The sequence below is a fragment of the Bos indicus x Bos taurus genome, chromosome 24 (genome assembly GCF_003369695.1).
Source record: "Bos indicus x Bos taurus breed Angus x Brahman F1 hybrid chromosome 24, Bos_hybrid_MaternalHap_v2.0, whole genome shotgun sequence".
NCBI lineage: Eukaryota > Metazoa > Chordata > Mammalia > Artiodactyla > Bovidae > Bos > Bos indicus x Bos taurus.
The window spans coordinates 32,919,759-32,944,337 of NC_040099.1; the positions used below are offsets into that span (position 1 = coordinate 32,919,759).

A 24,579-nucleotide genomic window follows, 5' to 3' on the forward strand; every position below is an offset into this window, starting at 1 on the left:
CAAGAAGAGCTCATTGTCTAGAGAGATTAAATCTAGGCCTATCTACCAGCAGATGGTGCTGACGATCACTCACACAGTGTCACTTTTGGCCTTTTCTAAACTAGGAGATGTCAGAATGGTCTCCAGGAACCTCAGCTGCTTGAAAACAGAGAAGCCTCCATGTCTTGGAAAGTCAAGGGTCAGGCAGATAGAGATGAAATCTCTTACGGCCTGAAAAGAATCAGACCAAGAAGCAAACAGCAGGAGGTCGAACAGCTTAGCTTTCAGAGACCCCAGGAAGACTTAACATTTCTTTTAGGCAGAATAAGCAAAGATTATTACGCAAACAGTAGTTTTCAAAGAATAAAACTGACAACACAAACAGAATGGCTAAGTGGCAATTTCTCCCACATTCTGGTGGCATCTTAAATTCTGGATGACTTGCCTTACCAACACACACTCACACAGCCAAAAAAAGTATTGGGTTGGCCAAAAAGTTTGAGTTTTTCCGTAAAATGTTATGGAAATGAACTTTTTTGGCCAATCCAACAGAGTAGGACCGAGGGAAAGGATGTAGCTAACATTTGCACATTGTTTTTCAGATATATTGTTTGCTTATAATGACTCAGTTACCCCAAAATTGTTCAAATGAATGAACGTATTTGTTAACATCTGGATGCTTGTCATAGGTTACCTGGTTTTCTGCAAAAAACAGCAAACCTCTGTCCACAGTGGTCTGAATCGTCTGTCCAAAGGTGGGGAAGGGGGCGTTTGGTTGAGTTGGAACTCGAGCATAGCCTGTACCTTCAAAATAATTTTTATCTGATTCTTCTTTTCTCCTGTCAACACCAATCACCATTAAGTGAGAACACAGCAGCAAAAGACTGCCAAGAAACAATGCTTATTGATGAAAAAGCGAGCAAAGCCTATGCAATCAAGTTGTCATGTTTTGTTAAAGAGGAAACATCTTTAAATTTAATGTTAAAACAGTCCACTGTATCTCCTGGATCTGCTCTTACACTCTACAATGATCAAACTCTACCTCAACAGAGATGCTCTTCAGGAGACCCTATTGCAAACATCTGTTTAGGAAGATGTGACCCAGCAGCTGAAGGTCTCGCCATGTAAGAAATAATATATAATGAAATATAATTTTATTCTGAGTAATAAATAGTCTGTCTCATATTAGAATCTTCCTAATCTTTTAAACTTAGGGGTAGGTCACAAGCTCAAGGCAGCAACTTTCAAATAGGTTCATATGCCAAAGTCATGGTGTTCTTTATGGACTATTGTTTTACTTTTTTAAAAATTTACAGTAAATAAATAGTTTGTGCCCTAAATCAGGCACCATCTACTGCTGAATATTTTGTGGTAGGAGGCACCAAAAACTGAAGAAAGATTTACTTTTTTCAAAATCAAGAAAATTCTGTCCATCTAATATCTTATATGAATAAGGAAAAGACTTTTCCTTATTTAATTTACATTCCTTAAGTATAAATTACATATGCTTTTTATGCTATATGACTGCAAAAGCACAGAGAGACATCAGCTTCTAGGTTTTATTTACCTTCTACAAGGCTCCACTTCCGTTGTGTTGAGATTGAAAGTCTTTTTGAAGTTGTACAAGCTCAGAACATTTTCATTGAGGTCATCTAATTCAATACAACCTTTGTATGGAGGAAATTTCAGTCTACTAGGAGGCTGAAAAAAAAAAAACAACAAAAAATTTTCACTAATTGAACAAAGGACAATGATCAGGTTGACCAAGAAACAGTTTAACTCTATTGCTTTTAACCATCAATATAGCTTAGGGGTGAGCATGTAGACCCTGAAGACAGATGCCCTGGCTTCGCTGTTTTCTAGCTGTCTGATCTTGGGCAAGTTATTCAACCTCTCTGTTTCAGTTTCATCATCTGTGAAATAGGAATGATAATGATGCTCATTTAAATTATACACTGATACGTAGATCACTGCATATAAAATAATTCAATAAGTTTAGTAATTATCACTATAGACGCTTTAAGAATATATCATTAATCCATTTTACATATAACTCATCAAAACAGCATTATGCCAAATTAAATTTTAAATATTTCCATTCTGTGAAATAACATTCGAACTTACTCTAAAATCAGTTGGGTAACCTCCAACATAGAATACGGCATTTTCAGGATCCAAATTGAGGAGTGTGTTGCTATTTCCACTATCCATGTCATGGAATTGATGTGTTTCTGGTTTACTGGAGGTGGCTTTTAGGGTGTAATTAAGCCTTGCAAACTGATAAATTCTGTTTAAAAAATAAGTCAGAAAATAAAGTTATAAAAGATTTACGAGGAGATGAAAGAAATTAAAGCTAAATATAAAATTAAAGTTTGGGGACCGCAGGTCAGATCACCAAAGAGCTGTGCTCAATCAGACTCGTACCTCTGGAATTTCACCCGGTCCATCACTGCTTCCTGAGTTTTGCTCTCGGTCAAGGTCTGGTCCACCTGGAGTTCAGCCTCACCCTCTCCCAGGTTGTAGACGCATGTGAGCTGGCCGTCTACAACAGCCATGCCGATGTAGTCCCTGGAAGCCTGGAGACACCAAAGCATTTCACATACCGTATTCTTCGAACTCACCATCCCCAGGGGGTGCATTTCAAATAGATAACAGCTTTCACGTAGTCAGCCCTGGGCAGACAGAATGAATGAGGTACATTCTGGTATAAAATAATACAGACAGCACAGTTAATTAACGTCTGGGCTGTCTTTGCTCACGTTATCAGGAGGGCATTCATTTATCCACTCCTCCATTCGCTCAGTCTGCAAGTATTTGCCAAGTGCCTGACATAAAGATGAACCAGATACGGGCTCAGGCTGCCATTCAATTTCATTCTGCGAAGAAGATAAGCCATTTATGCTCTTCCTATGCCATACAAGGTCCCCTCAATACTCTGGGCATCTTGTTCTCTCTATGTTATCATGTCAGCTGTGTATGGATCTTTCTTCCCTATTAGAATGTGAGCACCTTAAGGTAAAAACAAATTTTTGAAAACTGTAGTACAATATACATAATGTGAAATTTACTATTTTAACCTGTTTTAAGTACACATTAAGTACATTCAAGACACAAATTTTTGTTTACATAAATACAGGATAGTAGATACATGGTATAAGTTTGTTGAAGGAATAAAGTCATGTACATTCTGCCAATAATACAAAGCAGAGTCATAAGAAAGTTACAAATAAATCCCCAATCCTTGAAGCGTGAACGAGTAACCAACAACAGTGCTGATTTTAGGAATCCTTAAATACAGTGTCCACTAGTGACGGCCAGCGATTTCCTAACTGCAAAGAATTCTCAAGAACCATACTTCAGGCATTTCTTTTCCACACACGTGTCTTCAGTCTCTCAGTCGTGACCAACTCTTTGTGGTCCCAGGGCCTGTGGTCTGCAAGGCTCCTCTGTCCGTGGGATCTCCCAGGGAAGAATACTGGAGTGGGTTGCCATTTCCTTCTCCAGGGGATCTTCCTGACCCAGGGATCAAACTCGTATCTCTTGCATCTCCTGCTCTGGTAGGCAGATTCTTTACCACTGAGCCACCTGGGATGCCCATTTCTTTTCCATTCATGTATAAATAACCTAGTCACTGATTACCTGTTCCTCTGACACTTACGTGGAAGAGAGATATTTTAAGAGGAGGAATTAAAAGCTAAAATAAACTGCTTAAAATATCTATAATAGTGGTGGTTTAAAGAATTTGGAATTATAGCAATGAAGCAACTGGATTTCTCACAAATGAGGCAGGAGGGGCTTAATTTCTCTCCAGGCCCTGTTCACAGAGGGTCTCCACCCTAGAGACATGGGAGGGTCTGCGGCTGGGCGCCCTGAGAAGATGACAGAGTCCAGAGCAGTGAGGAGGAGCTGCTCTGATCTCCAGAAAGCCTTGATACTGCTGCTGGTTGAGAGGGGAGGGTGCTGATCTTCAGCCCCAGGGATGGACGTGCTCATGTGTACACACACATGTGCTCACATGCTGGGCCCATCTAGCACGGCTTCTAGATCCCCACCTCCAAAAGCAACTTTAAATGGATGAGAGATCTCCCATGGAGCCATCAGAGGCAGTGGAATCTCCTCCTACCATGCCAATGGCAGTGACATGACTGTGTCATGCACCTCAAAAGCCATATTCTGTTTTAAAAACCATGGAAATGTCAGAGCAATACTTACATCTTTATTTCCAAGGTACATCACAAACATATTCTCAGTCCCACCAGTTTCTGTTGCTTCAGGTCTTTGGAGAAACAAAGAAAGGGATGTGTATCCTTTCAAGTCTTCCAGGTCATTTGGCAGCCGGACTTCAACTCCAGATCTACCGTTGAATCTCATGGGGACGGCAACCTGAGAGGGACCAGATCCACGGTGTTAGCTGGTCCAGGGGAGAAAGGTGGGGTGCTCGGGGTGGAGGCTTGTGACTGTAGCTGCTCCCAAGTGGCTAGGATAGGGAGTGAAGGTGTGTAGCTGCCCCCTAGGCCTGGAGTCTACACTCAGGAGGCTGCTCCAGGAGTAGTGGAGTAAAGCCCTCCTGTTCTTCCTGCCTACAAGTCAAGGGTCTTTGGGAAGTCTACTTTGTTGTCTGTGCCAGCAACGATAATCATTATAGTAAATTATTACCATCATTATTATGGTTATAATATTAATATAATATTAGCCATATTAACATCATAATAATACCACCACCATCATATTAATATATTATAATAATGAGGTTTTACATATAATATATAATGTGATAAATATGATATATAATATGCAATATATGATATAAATATTATACAATACATAATATAATTGTAATATAGGGAATTATATATATAGGGTTAAAATACATATTAACAGGATTAATATCATGATCCTATTAGTAATAATATTATATATTATAATATAAACTCTAATTATATATAAAATTAGTAATAGGGTTATAATATTAATATTAAATTAACCCTGCTAATATGTATTATAGCCCTATTAATATATAACATTAATAATAATTACTATTATTCCAACCCCAGAAGGTTTTTGTGCAAATGAACTAACCTGTATGGAAGCACTCAATATGACATAGTCAATGTACAATACATCAAAATATTTTTTTAAAGAATTAACTCTTTAAGGAATCATTTCTCATTAACATGTTACATGTTCTGGTTGTATTTATTATAGGCACTCAGTCCTTAAAAATAAGTGCATGGAGGCTCTCTAGAATGTGGTTCTTAAATTCAGGGTAAAGGACCATTTTTGCCCCCTGTTATCTGCCCTGGACCAATAGTTTTGTAAAATATATGAAAACTTAAATACTAGAAAAATGAAATGAAAAAGTGTGCAAAATACAAGCCTACTGATCCCATTCTGGGATATTGAAGCAATTCAAGTTACTGAAAGCTTCTAAGCCTTTACTCGCAATTTTGTACTTATATATAATGGAGCAGTAACAAACGTCTGACTAGCTCTGGTCTGTGGATCCCCTTGGGCACCTCTGCATTAAAACACAGAAAATAATATTCCCTAACTATCTAAAGAATAACTCTAGGAATGATACTTACATCACCTCTACATTTTATCTCCCAAGCATGTATCTATGGAGGACCCTGTCTATGCAGGTATCAGGCAGGGGTGCTTAGTGATGCCTGAGCTGTAGTCACCGCAAGGTGCCCATGGGGACAGAGCTCCCCCACAACACTCAAGGCTCATTTTACACCTGTCTCTTCTACTTGCCCTCGGCCCTTCATACTCTCCACACATCCTGAGTCTATGGCATGCCCTTCTGTTTTTTGTCACTTGGAAAGCTCTTGCTCAATTAAAAAAAATTTTTAGTTAAGAAAACATTTCATGAACACACAAAAATAGAGACTATACCTGCATACACATAACCATCTTAAGAAATTAAACATTACTGTTAAAACTGAAGCCCCTTATATAGCCCACCCCAGTCCTAGTCGCCTCTCCCTTCTCAGAGGTCACTTCTACCCTGGATCTGGATTCCCACACAGCTTCTCATGTGTGCTTTAATACTTTTGTGAAACATTATCTATCTATGAACTGAAACTAGTCTTAGCTTTGTAAGTGACAGAGCAGGGATCAAAACAAGGCAGTGCGGGGACTTCCATGGTGGTTCAGTAGTTAAGAATCCACCTTCCAATGCAGGGGACACAGCTTCAGTCTCTGGTTGGAGAACTAAGAGCCCACATGCCTCAGAGCAACTAAGCTTACACGCTACAGAGAGAAACCCATGCTGCAGTGAAGATCCTACGAGCAGCAAGTAAGACCTGATGCAGTCAGATAAACAAATAAACATTAAAAAACAAAGAAGCAAGGCAGTCTGCCTTGGTTATCAGCGCTAAACCTCTGCGCTATTTATACACTTCATATTTTGTTCATTAAATTAGTGGAAGAACGTAGAGGGGCAAAAGCTAGAAGCATACTCTTTTCCATTTGCTTTTTATAAGACGTGTATGGGTACGAAGCGGGTGGTTTCTGCCAAACTGTGCCTTAGGCTCTTTGCTTCTCTGCTAAAGGTTTTGTGTTGGAAGTTCTCTTTCTTAAAAGAAAAGGCAGATTGTGAGGCTCAAAGTAAGGAATATAAGCCTAGAAATCAACCATGGTGCCTCAAAGACAATGATATTCTGACTTGGTTTCCATCCCTCTAATCTCCAAATATCTCACAGGGAGTTGACTACAAAATACAAAATATTTCATTTACATTATTTTAGGATAAAACAAATAGTGAGAGAAGAAATTCAAGTAAATAATGTCAGATTAAAATTAGAAGAAAGGTTGATGGAACTTCCCAATGAAGGAAAACTGCTGTAATCTCATATTCAGAACACTGCCCATGTGGAGTGGTAGGAACCACTCCTCCATCCTCACTAAAAGTGGATTCCACAATTCCCGAGTTACTGTGAGAATATAGGGTTTGTGCAGTATCATATCTACACGTTCTGATCATAGAACCCTTACTTGAACTTGCAATAACACTTTACTGCCTAGAGCCTGGAGGAGAACCCTGCTTCCTGCCTGCATAAGCCAGCAGAAAGGAAACCACTGTTCCCGGCATACCAAGTCATTTAAGGGATGAAGATGATGTGAACTTCTGAAAGATGATGGGAGAAAATGAACTTTCACATGGGGAGCACCCAAAGAATTTGGGCAAGAAAGACAACTGATTCTTGGGTACCTGGATATCTTTCACTTCTTAATTAGTGAAACTAACAGAGTTAGTTTCATTAATTCTAATAGAGTAACTTATCAAAGAATGAGCCTTGGTGCCTGGCAATGAGGGGACACACCCACCTTATTTGCGGCATCTCTGGCCTGCTGAATTAGTTCCCGTATGCGGTCCACGTTGTCAGAGATGTTGCCCAGTGGCAACAGCTGTTGGTTGATACTTTCAATTTTACTCAAAAGATCAGGCAGTTTGTTAGTTAATTTCTTCACTGTTGGTGAGATTACGAAACAGAAATTTATCATTGTGAGTTGAGAAAAGGTTAAATAGAGATGTTCTCGTGGATTGTATTTGTCAAGTGGTATATTTGGGTCCCACACATTGGATAGGATGACTCAGAATCAGGTAATACTTTTTTTCTATTATAGAAATATATGTTACACATATTTCTATGTATAATATGTAAATACATCATAGATTTTATTCTGGATATCAAATCATCTTTCTTGACACTATAAAAAGTAAATTTTCCAAGGAGGAGGGGATATATATATATACCTATGGCTGATCCATGTTGATATATGGCAGAAACCAACATAACATTGTAATTCTCCTTAAATTAAAAATTAATAAATTAAAAAATAAATCTTTCCTTTTTGATCTTTAATATCAATCATAATCCAAGTGGTCATGATTCAGGGACTACATCTCCACTCTATAAAAGGGAAAATCAACAGCAATATTTCATGAATTTTTTTCAAAGTATACAGGTTTTTTTTCTAATCATGTGTGACATAGGCAAAATTATTTAAGTCAATAAAAAATTTTAAGGAATTTTACATGTTCTGATTCTTTCCACTGCCAACCACCTTGGCTCCTCCAAAGTCCTACTTGGTCCTTTTAACTAAGAGAATAGCCATATTCTTTGAATGGATGATGTGAAGTTTCTTCTTAATATTGTAATTTCTAAGATCAGATTTTACTGGGGAAAAATTACAACGGACCAAAGCACATAATGATGGAGAAAATAGATAATACATCCTGGCCAGAGAACACCTGCTACCTGAGTTATCCGCATCACTGAGAGCCTTGTTGAAGTCTTCGCTCTGGGTGCTCCCATAGGTATCCTTAATTCTTTCCACATCTGTCTGAATGGGGTTGAGCCCATCTAGAACCTCATTTGTGATGTCATTGGCGTTTCTGACCAGGCTCTTTGCACTACTGATTATGCCATCGATGTCATCTAAGGCACATACAAACAGGGAGGTGTAAGTCTCTAAAATGTTTGACAAAGAAGCCAAGTCCAGTGGGTTAGGGAGCAGCTGACCTCTCTGTATTCCACGAAGATCACCTCGGATGCTGGTGAGATTGGTGTCTATCAGGCCTTTCTGAACTGTCATAGTTTTCAGTGTTTGCTGCAGGTTGTTGAGAGCTGGGCTGATTTCTGAAATAAAGTAGGAAGAGGCAATTACCCTAAAGATCTTGATCCTCCGTGGGTACTGGTGGCCCCTGAAGTAGCCAGGGTCTGCACAGCATTGAGCAGACCTGCATCTTAGGGGTCATCCCCAAGATGCCCACTGCTTGCTCCTAGACCCCCAGGTCCTCCATTATAGAAGCCAGGAGCATACAGAACCTGTGGTACCAGGCTCCTCGGAAATGCACATGAAGAAAGGGAAAGGCCTACCAACTCAAGGAAAGACTTAACTTCCGCTCTGCTCAGGGCAAAAGTCTCTGCTTAGTAAAGGAAAGGGATGGTGGTGGTGGTCTAGTCCCTAAGTCATGTCAGACTCTTGCAACCTCATGGACCGTAGCACACCAGGCTCCTCTGCCCATGGGATTCTCCAGGCAAGAATACTAGAGTGGGTTTCTGTTTCCTTCTCCAGGGTATCTTCCAGACTCAGGAATTGAAACCGGTCTCCAGCATTGTAGGCAAATTCTTTACCAACTGAGATACGAGGGACACCCAAGGAAAGGGATGTGCTATCTTATTCACTGCTGTGTCCAGGCACTCTTTGGGGTAAAATACTCTTTGGGGTAAAATATTAGTACATATTTATGGAACAAGCGAATGAATATATGAATAAATTAATGAATGAATAATACATAAGGGATGCCCCTTTGGTCAAGAGTAAAGAAATATTGGGCTTTCCTGGTGGCTCAGTGGTAAAGAGTCCACCTCCCAATGCAAGAAACAGGGGTTTGATTCCTGATCCAGGAGGATCCCACATGCCGAGGAACAACCCTTGAGCCTGTGCTCCAGAGCTTGGGAGCACAGCTGAGTGCATGTGCCACAGCTCCTGAAGCCCGAGGGCCCTGGAGCCCATGCTCGCCAAGAAGAGAAGCCACTGCAATAAGCCTGCACACGGCAGCTACAGAGTAGTCCTCTGCTCTCCACTACTAGAGAAAGCCTGAGCAACCACAAAGACCCAGCTCAGCCATAAGTAAATAAATAAAATGCCTTTTTAAAAAAGAGTAAAGGAATGTTGTTGAGAGAGCCCCACTGAAGCAAACTCACAAAGCAGGCACCATTCCCATTCATTTCCAAACTGACGCATTCAAGGACATATTCAGTGAAAGGAACAAAGCTCATAGGCATTTCTAGCTGATAATATCGCCCCTTGGGGGTCATGGAAAACCACCAATGAATGCTTTAGTGTCGAGTTGATGACACATGGCTTAAACTGTGATTCCAGGACTGGTTTAAATAACAATGTAGTTAACATCCTAATCCTTCTAAAAACACACATCTTCACCTTTTAGCTCAAATTTTATAAAGAGAACAGGGGTCATACCAGGAAATTTTAATTTTTGAAATGTGCTAGGCAGACTACATATTTTTGTGTATTTTCTTTTTCACTTTTTCATTTTAAAAAATCCAAATGATAAATAAATGTATTTATTTACTGGTAGAGGGTATCTAATCACTTTGAAAGGATTAAGAAGGTGAATGAGGGCTATGAACTGAGATATCTGCTCACCTATGAATGACCACAGGAGACCAGAGAAAAATCAAGGGACAGCATTTTCTGAACACAGGAATTTGGTGAGATTGAGATTTTTTTTTTTTTTTAAATCAAATTAAATAAGGGGAAAAATTCAAAGGCAAAAAATTTAAAAATCCTCATATATCACAGTGGTAGTGATTTTTGGTGCTTTTACTTACTAAGATTTTAGGGCTTAAGAAATTTTGAAGCAGTTGCTCTAATGACTTGATGCTATTTATCTGGGCCTTAAATAAGACAGCAGCACTGTACACACCTCAAAGCTACGTGGGTCCCCAGTGCTATGGGCATATGGGACTAAATGAAGAATCCTCTCTCCCAAATCCAAGGCCAGACCCAAACAAGCCTATCAGTCTCAAGATTTATTTAGATTCATGAGATTCTAACTAATTTGGTTTATGTTAGAATATTGGCTGGTGGTAGTCAGTTGCAAAGTTGTGTCTGACTCTTTGTGACCCCATGGATTGTAGCCTACCAGGCTCCTCTGTCCATGGGATTTTCCAGGCAAGAACACAGGAGTGGGTTGCCATTTCCTTCTCTAGGGGATCTTCCCAACCCATGGATCGAACCTATATCTCTTGCATCTCCTGCATGGGCAGGCAGATTCTTTACCACTAGTGCCACCTGGGAAGGGTAGAAACATCAAATCAACATATTTACAAAGTGCCACCTACAAGGACACTGAGATTCAAGAAGTGCATTTGCTCCTGGTCTCATAGATTGTTTCCAAGCTCTTGACTATCCCAGCCCCCAAAAGCCACCCCTTCCATACCTTGCTGTAGCTTCTGCTGTGTTATCTTGGCTTCGTTTAACAGTTTATCGCTGTTGGAACTCAGAGTTTTCGCTTTTCTTGGAAGATCTTCCTTTATTACTGTCTGAAAGCAAAGCATTTATCAGTCTTAGATGTGATACATACATTAGGAAATACGGAGTAAGAGTTTTCATCCTAGCCCTTAACTTTAATCTTTAAAAATTGAGGTTAGAAGGTAAGGCAGAGGTTTAAAAATACTGTTCCTTAAAAGCTACAGTTAGGGCTCTAGGTAGACATTTGTGACTTGGGGAGGTGGACCCGTCACTGTTGACATAATGATAAATTATGTGACACCTTCTTATCTTCTGTCACTTGTACAATGCCCTCTGCAATACTAGAGGACAGAGCTGAATTACTTTTAGGCTTTTAATCTTTAGGAGATTAAAAATCTTCAACCTTCCAAGAAGTCTGTTCACTAATTCACTCACAGTTAATAATTTGTTCTTTATTTTTAGATATAGGCCTATTATATAATGCACTTCAGATCCCATAGGATCCACAGACATGCCCAGGTGAATGACAAATGACAGGAAATAAATTGTTCTCAAATGGTGTACAAAAATCTCTTCTTTGGCAAATGATGATACCTGATCACACAGCTTAAAAGCATACCTGGTAAGAATCAGGGTATAATACTTTCATAGTTCAAAATCAATAATCAGGGTGATTATTATCTGGTTTTACAAATGATTTTGAATACTGGGCTATGTTTATCCAAAAGTCAAGTAAATACAGAAATTACATATTAGAGCAAGTTCAAGTCTATTCTAGATAACAAATTCTGATCTAAAATAAGCTTTGTTTTTTTCTATTCCCTGTGCACACAGAAAGAAAACAGAAAAGTGAGTCATCTCCAGAGTGTGTTGAGAGAAGGTGTCATGGCAGATACCCACCTGGAGAGCAGCCTCAGATGCAGTGGTGGCCTTGTCGGCTGCATCCTCGGCCGCTTTGATGGCGTTGAGGATGTTCTCGTAGGCAGTGGCAGCGTCCACAGCACAGCGCACCAGCTCATCCCCACTGGCGTTCCTCTTGATCCTGGAAGATGGTACAGGAGGAGGGCTCCAGCAGTGGCCTCTGCCTGCAGCCAAGCCCCCTTACCTCCCCATTCATTTGGCCGATGGAGATTCGGGGCTGTGGGCTCCGAGGCTCTGCTCCAAAGATGCAGCTGGGAATCAGTTGGGTTCGGACCTGAGCCCTGGGTGCCGCCCCCCTACCCTGGTCCATACTTCCTACCAGGCTCCAGCAGCCTCTACGGTCAGACCCCCAGGTGGCCCACTCACTCCTCTAGCTGCTTGGCCAGCTCCTGTAGGGACTGTGAGTGCCTCTCTGCCTCCTCCACCAGAGATGCTCTGCTGGCCGATCTGGAAAGTTCTCTCACTTTGTCACTTAGTTCATGTCTTGCTTCATTTAAAGTGACAGCTAATTTTTCATATTCCTGTATTTTCCAAGTAAACAAGAGATAATGTCAATTTAAGCAAAGCACGGATATGCCATTTTCCTGAACTCTGTCATAAATGAGGTTTCCAGGAAGCAACAATGAGACACTGTTTCCTGAGCCCATTCACTACACCAATTACTCCCTGGTTACTTCACACAGTGGCACTGTGAATATTCTCCCAAGTTTCACCACCATTTTGAGCATTTTCCATACGGTGGGTACCCACTTTGATAAATTTTATGAAAGCACATTATTATCCTTACTGTATCACTGTACTAAACCTAAACACTTTTTCTGATTTAGAAACAGTGATAATAAAAGATATTTTCAAAATGCCCAGTGGGCTTCTGAGAAATATTGCCAATCTTTTACCAGTCCTAAATGTCTTCTGTTAATTAATGTATGCCTGATTTATTTTATGTTTAATTGCTTTTCAGCTTCAAGAAGGTATAAGTGACATAAAACTGTAAGATATTTGAAGTGTACAAAGTGATGATTGGATATATGTACACACTGTGAAAGGATTCCCCCCCACCAAGTTAACACATCAATCACCTCATATTTTATCCCCTTACCTTCTCTGGGGGGTGAAGATGAGAAGATTTAAATTATACTTTTGTAGCAAATTTCAGTTATATAATACAGTGTCATCAACTGGAGTCACTTTTTTGTTTTATATTAGCTCCTCAGACCTTATTCATCTCATTGGTGAAAATGATATTTAAAAAATACTAGCACAATTTGTTTTTATTACAAAAGTAACATTCAGTTATTTCAGGCAAGTTAGGTAGATAGATAGGCAAATAGATATAATACAAACCTATGGTTGCTGGGGGCAAAGGATACTTAGGGACTTTGGGAAGGTCATGTACACACTGCTATATTTAAAATGGATAACTGATGTTACCTGCCAGCCTGGCTGGGAGGTGGGTGGGGGGAGAATGGACACGTGTGTATGTATGGCCGAGTCCCTTCACTGTTCACCTGAAACTACCACAGCATTCTTAATCAGCTATACCCCAATGCAAAACAAAAAGTTTAAAGTTTGGGAGAAAAAAAAAGAAGACGCATCATTCACCCCTCCCCTAAGGGACAACCGCTGTTAACATTTTAGTATATTTTCTTCCATCTAAAGATGTATATTTGAGGGAAAAAATGTTTAGCCGATCTCATAAGTTCCTCGAAATGTAATTTAAGTGCTTTTCGAGTTTCTAGAAAACAAGTTTTGTCTCTACCTCATGGCTTTTCTTCATCAATTGCAGGACAATATTAGTTTGCATCAAGGAAGAATCTGCCGTGGCTAGACGCTTGGTGAAGTCACTCTGGAGGGAATTCATTTCCTTAACTTGTCTCTGCAGAGAAAAAGATCTGTGAGCTGCATGATATATTGTCAGAAGGCACAGGCATATTTATTGGACAACAGCATAGAGGTAATTTCAGAGTCAAAATGTCTTCTTGAACTTAAAGATCATCTAGGAAACTCCTAAGTCATGAGACATCAGTTCAATTTGTCATGTGGAGGTGTTGTCATAGTTTCCGCAAGCTACATGCCAACGAAACAACCCCTGTTGCATTGGGGGAGGTTTCTACACTAGGGCCAACCAGGCCACTGAGGTGGATGCACAGTTAAGCTCTGGTTAGTGTATCAGGTCGAGGGAGTTGAACTAAGCAAATCAGCACCATCAGTACACTCTACATGCTGGTCCTGATGAAGATGTAGGGGCGTTTCAATAAGAAAGCACACAGGAGGACTTCCCTGGCGGTCCAGTGGTTAAGACTCTGCACTTCCAATGCAGGGAACGCAGGTTCAAATCCCTGGTTGGGGAACTAAGATTCCACATGTCACATGGTGCAGCCAAAAAAAAATTTACTAAGAAAGCACACAAGACCTTAGGAAACCAGGGTAGAGGCTGCCAGAATTCAGAGATCCATAAAATTGGGTCCTGTTCCCTCCCCTTGGCATAATCCAACAGAGGTGTTACTTGCAGAGGCTTTGGGAGTTAACCATATCACCATCTGCGAAGATATTATTCATTTTCTTTTACCAAATTCCTCTTTCTTGGGGTGGGTGGGTCAGTCCTATGTTGGGCTTCCCAGGTAGTTCAGCTGGTAAAGAATCCGCCTGCAATGCAGGAGACCCTGGTTTGATTCCTGGGTCAGGAAGTTCCCCTGGAGAAGGGATAGCCTACCCACTCCAGTATTCTTGGGCTTCCCTGGTGGCTCAATAAAAAGGATCCACCTGCAATGTGGGAGACCTGGGTTTGATCCCTGGTTTGGGAAGATCCCCTGGAGGAGAGCATGGCAACCCACTCCAGTATTCTTGCCTGGAGAATCCCCATGGACAGAGAAGCCTGGCAGGTTACAGTTCATGGGGGTTGCAAAGAGTCAGACATGACTAAGTAATTAACACACACACACAACACAAAATGTCAGTTATTTAAAACCTATATTGTATACTTTGAATTAATTATAACAATAGTAATTTCTCAACTATTTGGCAGCATCATTCCTCCAGTCCTCTACCAGTCAGGAGTTGGGGTGAAGAGAGGGGGTCTGCTTTCCCTGTGGTTTAAGTTCAGAAACACTTCTGGCCGTTGAAGAATAAGAGATACTTTGATTTTGCATTTAATGCCTCATTCCTCTTTGATTAGGGTTTCCCACACAGACAGGTTCCTGACTGCCACTTGATTAACATTAAAGTTCCCTGCTCCCTTGTGCTTGTTCTTAACTGAACCGTGCAGATTCTGACCATGACCTCACCTTGATGGATTCCAAAGCCCTCTCATTTTCCCGGTTGAGGCCAGTGGCCTGCTTTGCTTGGGTGCTGGCCTCCTGTAGAGCGGCACGGAAGCCACTGAGTTTGGCTTCGTAATCATTTAAAGCATCTCGTATATTCTTCGCCAGTCCATTGTTCTCCACCTGGTGGTTTTCCAGCCAGCTCCTTATCCGATTCAGCACTGAAATATATCACCTTTTTGTTTTCCACTTGAGAAATGAGTGCATTGACACTAAGTTATAAAGACTACAGAAGAACTAATTTTCTACTCACTGCATGGTTTTCCTTGAACGTGCAAGGGAATGAGAAAGGAGGCTAGTGTTTATGTTCTGTTGTGCGCTGTACACATTGTCTCATTTAACTTTTATGACAACCACATGAAGACAGTGATTATCATTCTCATGTTTCAGATAAGAAAACGGACGGCCCGAGAAATTAGGTGACAAGGTTTCAGCCTTGGAACTGGAACTGAACTTGAAGAGTATAAAGCACATGCTCCTTCTATCACTAATACTGTCTCCGAGGCTAACATTAAATTTAAACAATACAAATGCTAAAAGAGAGAAGCCACTATTTGCAGATTAACCACTGATATGTCATTCCACTAGAGAATAAAGCTCAGTTTTTGGAAAAATATAGGCCTATTATTTTTAAAGTTTTGAGTTAATGTGGCATTTTCCTTAGTTCAAATCTTTAGATATATTCCCTTAATTTCTAGTACATCCATTTTTTTGGTAGTAGTAATGCGAATATCAATGTATGATTCAAAACCCCAGTGGTGATGAGGGGACTATTAAAAATGATATAATGAGAAAGCAATAGAGCTGAAAGAAGAATGAAAATGCAGTTAAAAACAAAATAGAGGTACCAGTGTCTAATATCTAAGGAGAAGAAACTATTTTTTTGCATGATGGTAAGATATTCTATTCTATGGATAAAGATGTGGTGTGTGTGTATATTTATATATATATATATACACATATGTATCATATTCAGTGGAATATTACTCAGTTGTTAAAAAGAATAAAATAATGCCACTTGCAGCAACTTGGATAGACACAGAGATTATCAAAGTAAGCAAAGAAAGCCAGAAAGAGAAAGACAAATACTATATGATATCACTTATATGTGGACTCTAAATCTACATGTGTGATATGTTCACAAATGAACTTATCTACACACACAAACAGACTCCTAGGCATGGAGAACAGACTTGTAGTTGCCAAGTAGTAGGGGGTGGGGGAGGGAAGAATTGGGAGTTTGGGATTAGTAGCTGCAAACTATTATATATCGGATGGATAAATAACAAGGTCCTACTGAACAGCACAGACAGTGGTATTCAATACTCTGTGATAAATCATAATGGAAAAGAATATGGAAAAAAATTCACATGTGTGTGTGTGTAACCGAATCACTGCTGAAATTAACACAACACTGTAAATCAACTATAATGTAATAAATGTTTTTTAAGAAAAAGGAGTTCTATTCCACAACCTCTCAGTAACCTGGAAGGGCTACCCGTTTGTACCATATGATGCTCTACCAGTGATACCCGCTGAAATGGTGACCCCTCCCCCAACCTGGCACAGTGTACTCTGCGCCCTGTATGTCAAGCCAGTCAGAACAGACTGGATGCAAGCATCTGGAAGGGTGCTTACTTTGCTGAGCCTCTCTTCTTTCAGCTTCGGCATCCCTCAGGTGCTTCCCAAAGTTGCGGGTCCTCAGTTCCCTCATCATGCGCCCTGCTTCAGCCAGCTCTCTGGAAAAATCACCTGAAGGCAACCTGTTTCCATCTCCCTCCGTCCCAGATATCTGCTTCACGAGAACTGGAAAACATCAAGCTATTTATTAAACTGGGAATTCTGGACTCCAGGAGACCACTAAGAAAAGAAGCAGGAACTTTGATAGAGGGCTTGTATTGGTTTTTTAGTATCACTATGGGCTCTTTTTCATAATGCTGAACTCTTTCTTTGTACAACAAAGACTAAAGTAGTATAAAAGATATTTAATTGGGCTGAGTAACTCTTCTTACTGTGCACATTCCGGATGACATTTTTAATCTTCGAGTCCAGCTCTTTTGCACTTTGGGTTGTCCGATCAATGTTGTTATATAATGTTTGTGCTTTTCTGGAATTTATTTGAACCTACATGAAGAGTAAATTGATGAGCAACAAATTAAGTTGTTGGGAGAAAAAACTAGCAACATTTTGAAGCAAAAAATGAGTTAATGCTATTGACCTAACATATTACCTTTTCTTGCAAAGTTTCAAATTCACGATTCAAGTTACTCAGTTCTTTTTCCAGACCATCCATTTTTGATTTATGATTTGAAATGGTGGGACGATAGCTGAGCAGCTGGTTCTGGAAAGTAAAACACAAAGTTAATCACACTCTAGAGTAGAAATCTGGAGTAAGTCTTATCAACTTGGTAAACCTGGTGATGATATGAAAAGATTCATTGATTAAGATCAGTGCTGCTCCTTAGAAAAAAATATGGTTCTTTGAAATAGGCCTCATGAAGAATTTATGTTCTGATGTTGTGATATGGTTCTAAAATAAAGTAGGAAAATTTAAAGACAAGAAGAGACTTTATTTGAATTAATGACCTAACCTTATAGAAATGAGGGTGATGTTACTTACTTGATATATTTTTAAATTCTATAATAAAGTCAATTTTTAAACTTATATTTTACTTGATTATGCTAAAAACAAGTATCTATGGCTACTCTGTTGAAATAATCTATAGATTCAAAGAATTATAGAGCAAGAGAAAAACTCAGAACTCATTAAATTGAATACCTTCATTTAATAGGAAAAAAACGAGAAAATGGAAACCTAAAAAAGTTGGGTGATTTGGCCATGCCTTGGAAGTACAGATTATCAGTGAGACCAAAATCCAGGTCCCCTTCCTCTTTTGGGTACTGAATGGCAACATTACTTTTAGAGGGGACACTGCTGCATATGGGTTTCCCTGGTGGCTCAGACGGTAAAGAATCTGCCTACAATACAGGAGACCCAGGTTCGATCCCTGGGTCAGGAAGATCCCCTGGAGAACGGAATGGCTGGCTACCCACTCCAGAATTCTTGCCTGGAGAATCCCACGGACAGAGGAGCCTGGTGGGCTACAGTCCACGGGGTCACAAACAGTCAGATATGACTTAGTGACTAACAATACTACTATTGCTGCATATAATATCTAGAGTAGCAATTACTTTCAATTTAGGATTGTTGCTTTTTTTAAGTTTTAACTTTTTCGTATTATTTGGTTTCACTTAGCATACAGAATCTTAGTTCCCCAACCAGCAATCAAACCTGCACTGAAAGCAGTGTCTTAACCACTGGACTGCCAGGGAAATCCCTCAATTTTTTGGAAAAAAATGTGTTAATATCTTGAAAGTTTTTACAAGAAAAAGCAATAGTACTATCTCTACTTGTACATAAGAGCCAGCCTCAGGTAAAAGAACACAGGCTTGTCAGCTAAGGGCCAAACCCTAGGCCCACCACTTCATAGACAAGCCCATTGGGCCTTATCTCCTTCATCTGTCTATCAGGGGTTGCTATATTAAGCTGCTGGGTTCTTTTTGGTGGTAAGTGGGCTAATGTATTATAAAATGTCATGTATATGCAGAACCATTCAAAAAAGTTGGTTGCTTTGTCATACATATTCCTGCTCAGTTTTCACAGTGTTTGTGTGATATTGCAAGAAGATGGTTCTATTTGTGCTGCAGAAAAACGAAGCACATGATTGCAGGTCAGAACAGCTGGATAAGAGGTATAGTGGGTGAACATACTCTTTAGAATTTCATCTTGGTGTGAATTCTCCTAGAACCACCACATACTAGCTGTGTGATTGTAGGCAAGTTACTTGGCTTTTACATACCTATAAAAAATAGCACTATTTCCCTCACAGGGTGTTGTAAGATTTAAGGGCCCTGGGCACAGGATGGATACCACAATGTTCGTCCCTTCCCTTCCTTGAAAAAGTGCAAGACTGTATTGATGACATCAGTCACTAAAGTGCCTTTTTATTTTTTCCCTCTGAACACACAAACGCTTTTCCCCTCTCCTCTCCATATTAAGCCTTCTAACCGTGCACTAAAATTACCCTCATGGGATGGAAAAGAGCCATTTTTTCCAGCACTATTTATTTTTGCTGTATGTACTCAACCGTAGCCACTAATGGTTTCGAAGCAGCCTTCATTCCAAAAGCCCTTAATTTAACTTTCCTTTCTAACTTAGGGTTCATTTCACCTACTAAATTTTTTTACTTTTGAGTAGATTTTTTTAAATTTCTGTGATTTTTTAATTAGATCTTCTCACATTTACCTCTTCTTGTTTGGTTTCTTGTGTTTTAAAAGTTTTTCTAATTTCTTGTTTCTTTCATTGGATGTCACCCTGTAAAGTAGTTTTCAGACTGTCCTGTGATTTCTGTTTTTGCTACAGGGACTCATCATATGACTGCTGCTTCTGCTGCACATCTTTCTCATTATCTTTCACAGTGTTTTCAGGCTCATTCTGAGAGGGTCTCTTGTGTCCTGCACTCCTTGTGTCCTGTCTGGTGATCTCAGGGTCATCATCACTCCTGCTCCCCCTGGGTCCTGGCCCCCCAAGTCCAGGACCAGGTCTTATATCGGCAGCTTAGGACTTGCACACTATGGTGATGCTGACAATGTCACATTGCAACACAGATCCTGGTCTGTGAATCTTGTCCACGTCCTAGCTATAAGGTTGTAGCTTTCCTAGTTCTCATACAATTATTGCCTAACAATGGGACCTGGGCAGTTCCAAGTTTGTTTCTTCAGTCTTCATTTGCAGGCAGAAAAGCCCCCATTCCCCCCAGCCAGGAAGCCTGACTCCAGCCCATGGGGCACTTTCAGCCCCAATACTTCTCAGGATACCCTCTTAGCTACCTTCTTTCCAAGTGTACATAGAACATTCTCCAAGATGACCATGTTCTGAGCTATGAAAGATGTATCAACATACTTAAAGAGAGCTGGAATCATAAAGCATTTTCTCTGATCCCAACAGAGTTAAACTAGAAATCAATAATAGAGAGTTAACTGGAAAATCTGAAGTTTGGAAATTAAACAATATAGCTCTAAATAACTTAGCGATCAAAGATATGTCACAAGGGGAATCAGAAAATCTTTTGAATTGAATGAAAATGGAAATTGGCACTTAAAAATGTGTGGGATACAGCTAAGGTACTTCTTAGGGGAAAACTTATAGCACTAAATGCTTATATTAAGAAATGTTTTGGATCAGGAAACAAGCTTTTATCTTAAGAAACTAGAAAATGAATAGCAAACTAAACCCAAACCAAGCAGAAGGAAGAAAAGATATGGATAAGAACAGAAATCAATGACATTGAAAACTGAAAAACAACAGAAATCAATAAAATAAAAAGATCAATAACACTGATAAACCTCTAGCCAGAATAATTAAAAAAATAGATAAGACACAAATGACCAATAACCGGAATGAATGAGAAAGCATCACTACAGATTTTGCAGATATTAGAAGGATAATAAGGAAAAATTATAAACAATTATATGTCAATATATTTGGTATTAATAATTTAGGTGAAATGAAAAAATTACTTGAAAAGCATATATTACCAAATATCACTCAAAAAGAAATAAATAATCCTAATTGTCCAGTACCTATTTTTAATTGATCTTGTAGTTAAATTAAGAGAAAAAAAATTAACAAAGAAAACTCCAGGCCCACAAGGCTTCACTGGAAAATTCCACCAAACATTTAAAAAAGAATTAATGACAATTTTACCAAATTTGTGTTTGAATCTTCTGAACACAAGATACTGAGATAAAGACTCTGAGAAAAATGAGACCAGAAACATTCAGTACGTAAGGAATGTTCACTTAGAAGTGTCAGTGTTCTGTGTTCACTGTACTTTTCACCAGGAGAAATCTAATCTTCATTTAGAGCAGAGGAAGGACAGCTGCCCTGAACCTTAAGTGGAGTCAAGCTCCCCACCCCTCCCTGCATGAGGAGTATTCATTCACGCAGCATCTGTGAATCCACCGAGTAACTGCTCTGGGCCAGGCATTGTGTGGGCCCAGGGGTACGTACCCTCAAGTCCTTGGTCTGGGTCTCCAAGCGCCTTATCTGCTCCAGGGTGCCTGCACTGACACTCAGGCCCTGCAGCTGAGACTTGACCAGGCGCAGCTCGTCGTCCATGGTGGCCAGGTCGTTCAAGAGCGTCATCACACAGCTGTCACAATCTGTGGGGCCACAATCAGAGGCACACGTGCTGCTGGCTGGAGCCACAGGAATGCAGACCAAGCCCCAGGGCCACACAGCAGCCCGGTTAATACACACATAGCCCATCACGGGCAGAAATCCCCATCCGGGACTTCTCAGAGAAGGATGCAATTCTGAAAAAGGGAGATCTCTAGACGGGAGCATTTGACAAAGAAATGGTGCAGTGGGGAGAATGAGTGAGGATGGTCAAAAGGTACAAACATCCAGTTATAAAGGGAAACAAATATTGTATATTCACGCATATATGTGGAATCTAGAAAAATGGTACAGATGAACCTATTTGCAGGGCAGGTACAGAGATGCAGATGTAGAGAATGGACAAAGAGGGGGAGGGAAGAGTGGGACAAACTGGGGGAGAGGCACAGACAAATATATACCACCACGTGCAAGCCAGCTACGGGGAACCTGCTGGATAGTGAAGCGAGCTTGGCTCAGTGCTCTGTGATGACCTAGAGGGGTGGATAGGGTGAGGGCAGGAGGGAGACCCAGGGGACAGGGGATACATGTACATATATGACTGATTCACTTCATTGTACAGCAGAAACTAACACAAGATTATAAAGCAACTATACTCCAAGAAAAACATTAAAAAAAATAAAAAACAAGTAACTTAGCATGTAAAATGCACAGCATGATGACTATAGTTAAGGACACTCTATTACATATTTGAAAGTCACTAAAAAAGGAGATCTTAAAAATTCTTAATGTACAGAAGAAAATCTGTAACTGTGTGAGTTGATGGATGTTAACTAACTGTGGTGATCATTTCACAACCTATACATATATCAAATCATTATGTTGTAGACTTTACTACAATGTAGCATGTCAACTATATAGCAATACAACTGGGCAAATAAATGGTGAACCTATGCAACCTGTTGCTTATTTCATATATGGGAAAAGGAATAATAAATAGCTTTTATTTACTGAGTGCTTGCTATTTACCAGGAATCATGATAAGGGATTCATAAGCATTTTTCCAACAACTATATGAGGTTAGTATAGTTATTACTAACCTCAGTTTCACCATTGTACAAATGATGAAACAGGCTTGAAGAAGCAAGGTCACTGGCATGAGATCAGACAGATATTAGTTGGCAGAGACTGGATTTGACCCTAAGTAGCCCTGCTGGAGAAGGGCATAGCAACCCACTCCAGTATTCTTGCCTGGAGAATCCCATGGACAGAAGAGCCTAGTGGGCTACAGCCCATGGGGTAGCACAGAGCTGGAGATGACTGAGGCGACTTAGCACACACACACAGCCCTCCTTCCACCTCCTCCCACCTTCTCCCACCAGCGCTTTCCCATGTCACAGTCTGGGGTTCACAGATCTGAAGCTGAACCCCACAACCTGGAAAGGAAGAGCCACTTTCTTTACTCACCATCACATTCTTCTCCGGGACCACTATCTTTGGGTTCCTGGTTTATGCAGTCTGAAATGAGGAGTAAACAAAGAAGGCAGTGCTACTAAACTTACTCTTCATGTACTTTTTAAGTTGGCTTTTAGGAAAGCTAGTTTCAGAAAATTTCAGTCACCCAACCACCCAGTATCGCCAGCTCTTCCCTTCTCCCTCCTTCCCTTGGGGCCACTGTTCTGAGAGCTGTCTTGGATCCCAGCAGTCTGGCTGCAGGAATGTCTCTTGTGGCCTCTCTGATGATATATTGCTTCTTCTCTCCAAAGGGTCATGTGATTCCTATGAAGTTAACACTCCAACTTGTTACTGTTGCCTTCATTTGGTGGCCTCTTATACAACTGCTGATGTCTCTTCCAATATCATTCGAGAACATTCAATAGACACTCATTGAGTGCCTTTGAGCACTCCCTAAGTTCCATGGCCCAGTGCTAGGGGCAGGAATACAAAGATAGAAGACAAAGTCTCTGCTGTCCTATAGGCGTGGATTCAATCTCTGGTCAGAGAACTAATGCTCCTTAATGGTCAGGGAACGTAATGGTCCTGCAGGGGAGGTAGACACATTTTACAGCAGTGTGACAGATGCTATAAGGGAGATATGCACACACAGTGGACTAGCTACGGCTAAATCTTGAGGTTCTCAGCTACAGACAGGAAAGCCTAACGGTCATCCTTGGACATTCTTCACTCTGCTAACTTCTACTCCTTTCCCCATACCATGCATCCTTAATACTGAAATGTCCTCTCATTTCCCTCTGAAAAACCATCTAACTTCATCAAAGGAAAACTCTAAACTCGAAACTTTCTTAAACATGCAGCAAGGAGGCCTTCAGGTGTGTTCTCAATGGCAGGCAATACTCTACACTTTGTTTGTATACAGATACGTTTTAAACCATGTTTGCTTTTCATTGTAAAAAAATACATAAGTTTACTATGGAAAATTCGGAAAGATCAGAAAAATGAGATAAAACATTATCCTTGATCCTACGACTCAAAGACAATCAATGTGTCCCCAGTGTATATTTGCGTACACTTTATTATACATAATCATAGGTTTCTCTTACTCATCCGTTAAAAAAAAAACCCTTTTGTTCACTCTTACATGTATATATAAGAAGAACTGATGCTGAAAGGACACTGGTAGGACTGATGCTGAAGCTGAAGCTCCAGTATTTCAGTCATCTGATGTGAACAAAAGACTCATTGGAAAAGTCCCTGATGCTGGGAAAGATCGAGGGCAGAAGAAGAAGAGGTTGTCAGAGGATGAGATGGCTGGATGGCATCGCTGGATGCAATCAACATGAACTTGGGCAAACCCTGGGAGACGGTGAGGGACAGGGAGGCCTGATGTGCTGAAGTCCATGGGGTCACAAAGAGTCGGACAGGCCTGGTTGACTGAACAACAACAATATATACATATAGCTGTGTCAACTTTATTTCCTCAATTAGACCGTGAACTCCTTATAGGCAGGAAACAAGGTTTTATTTCCTTCACAAACTTCTGCAAACACAGCACCTTGAACAGTCTATGGGGAACTTGACTTATGAGGAGGATTGATTTATCAGTGCAATTTTCTCAACAAGTTTGAGTTTTGACCACCAAGGAATCTGTCCATTACTAGGTAGAAAAAAAAAAAAAACACCAATGAATGAAAAAAGGTGGGGGGGAGG

At 40.3% G+C, this 24,579-nt stretch overlaps 1 protein-coding gene across 2 annotated transcripts in view; it reads right to left on the reverse strand.

Moving 5' to 3' along the window:
• LAMA3 (laminin subunit alpha 3) overlaps positions 1–24,579 on the reverse strand; it is a 250,109-nt gene that overhangs the window by 38,014 nt on the left and 187,516 nt on the right. For both annotated transcript variants that reach the window (XM_027525882.1, XM_027525883.1), the window contains 18 exons: positions 22,879–22,929; positions 21,304–21,455; positions 17,461–17,571; positions 17,243–17,354; positions 16,869–17,036; positions 15,195–15,391; positions 13,670–13,786; positions 12,277–12,431; positions 11,890–12,031; positions 10,958–11,060; positions 8,511–8,627; positions 8,247–8,426; positions 7,312–7,454; positions 4,192–4,362; positions 2,404–2,555; positions 2,104–2,266; positions 1,547–1,680; positions 674–818 (listed from right to left, as the gene is read on the reverse strand). In XM_027525882.1, coding sequence (XP_027381683.1) covers positions 674–818; positions 1,547–1,680; positions 2,104–2,266; positions 2,404–2,555; positions 4,192–4,362; positions 7,312–7,454; positions 8,247–8,426; positions 8,511–8,627; positions 10,958–11,060; positions 11,890–12,031; positions 12,277–12,431; positions 13,670–13,786; positions 15,195–15,391; positions 16,869–17,036; positions 17,243–17,354; positions 17,461–17,571; positions 21,304–21,455; positions 22,879–22,929 — 2,513 coding nt within the window. The remainder of the gene's footprint in view (positions 1–673; positions 819–1,546; positions 1,681–2,103; positions 2,267–2,403; positions 2,556–4,191; positions 4,363–7,311; positions 7,455–8,246; positions 8,427–8,510; positions 8,628–10,957; positions 11,061–11,889; positions 12,032–12,276; positions 12,432–13,669; positions 13,787–15,194; positions 15,392–16,868; positions 17,037–17,242; positions 17,355–17,460; positions 17,572–21,303; positions 21,456–22,878; positions 22,930–24,579) is intronic.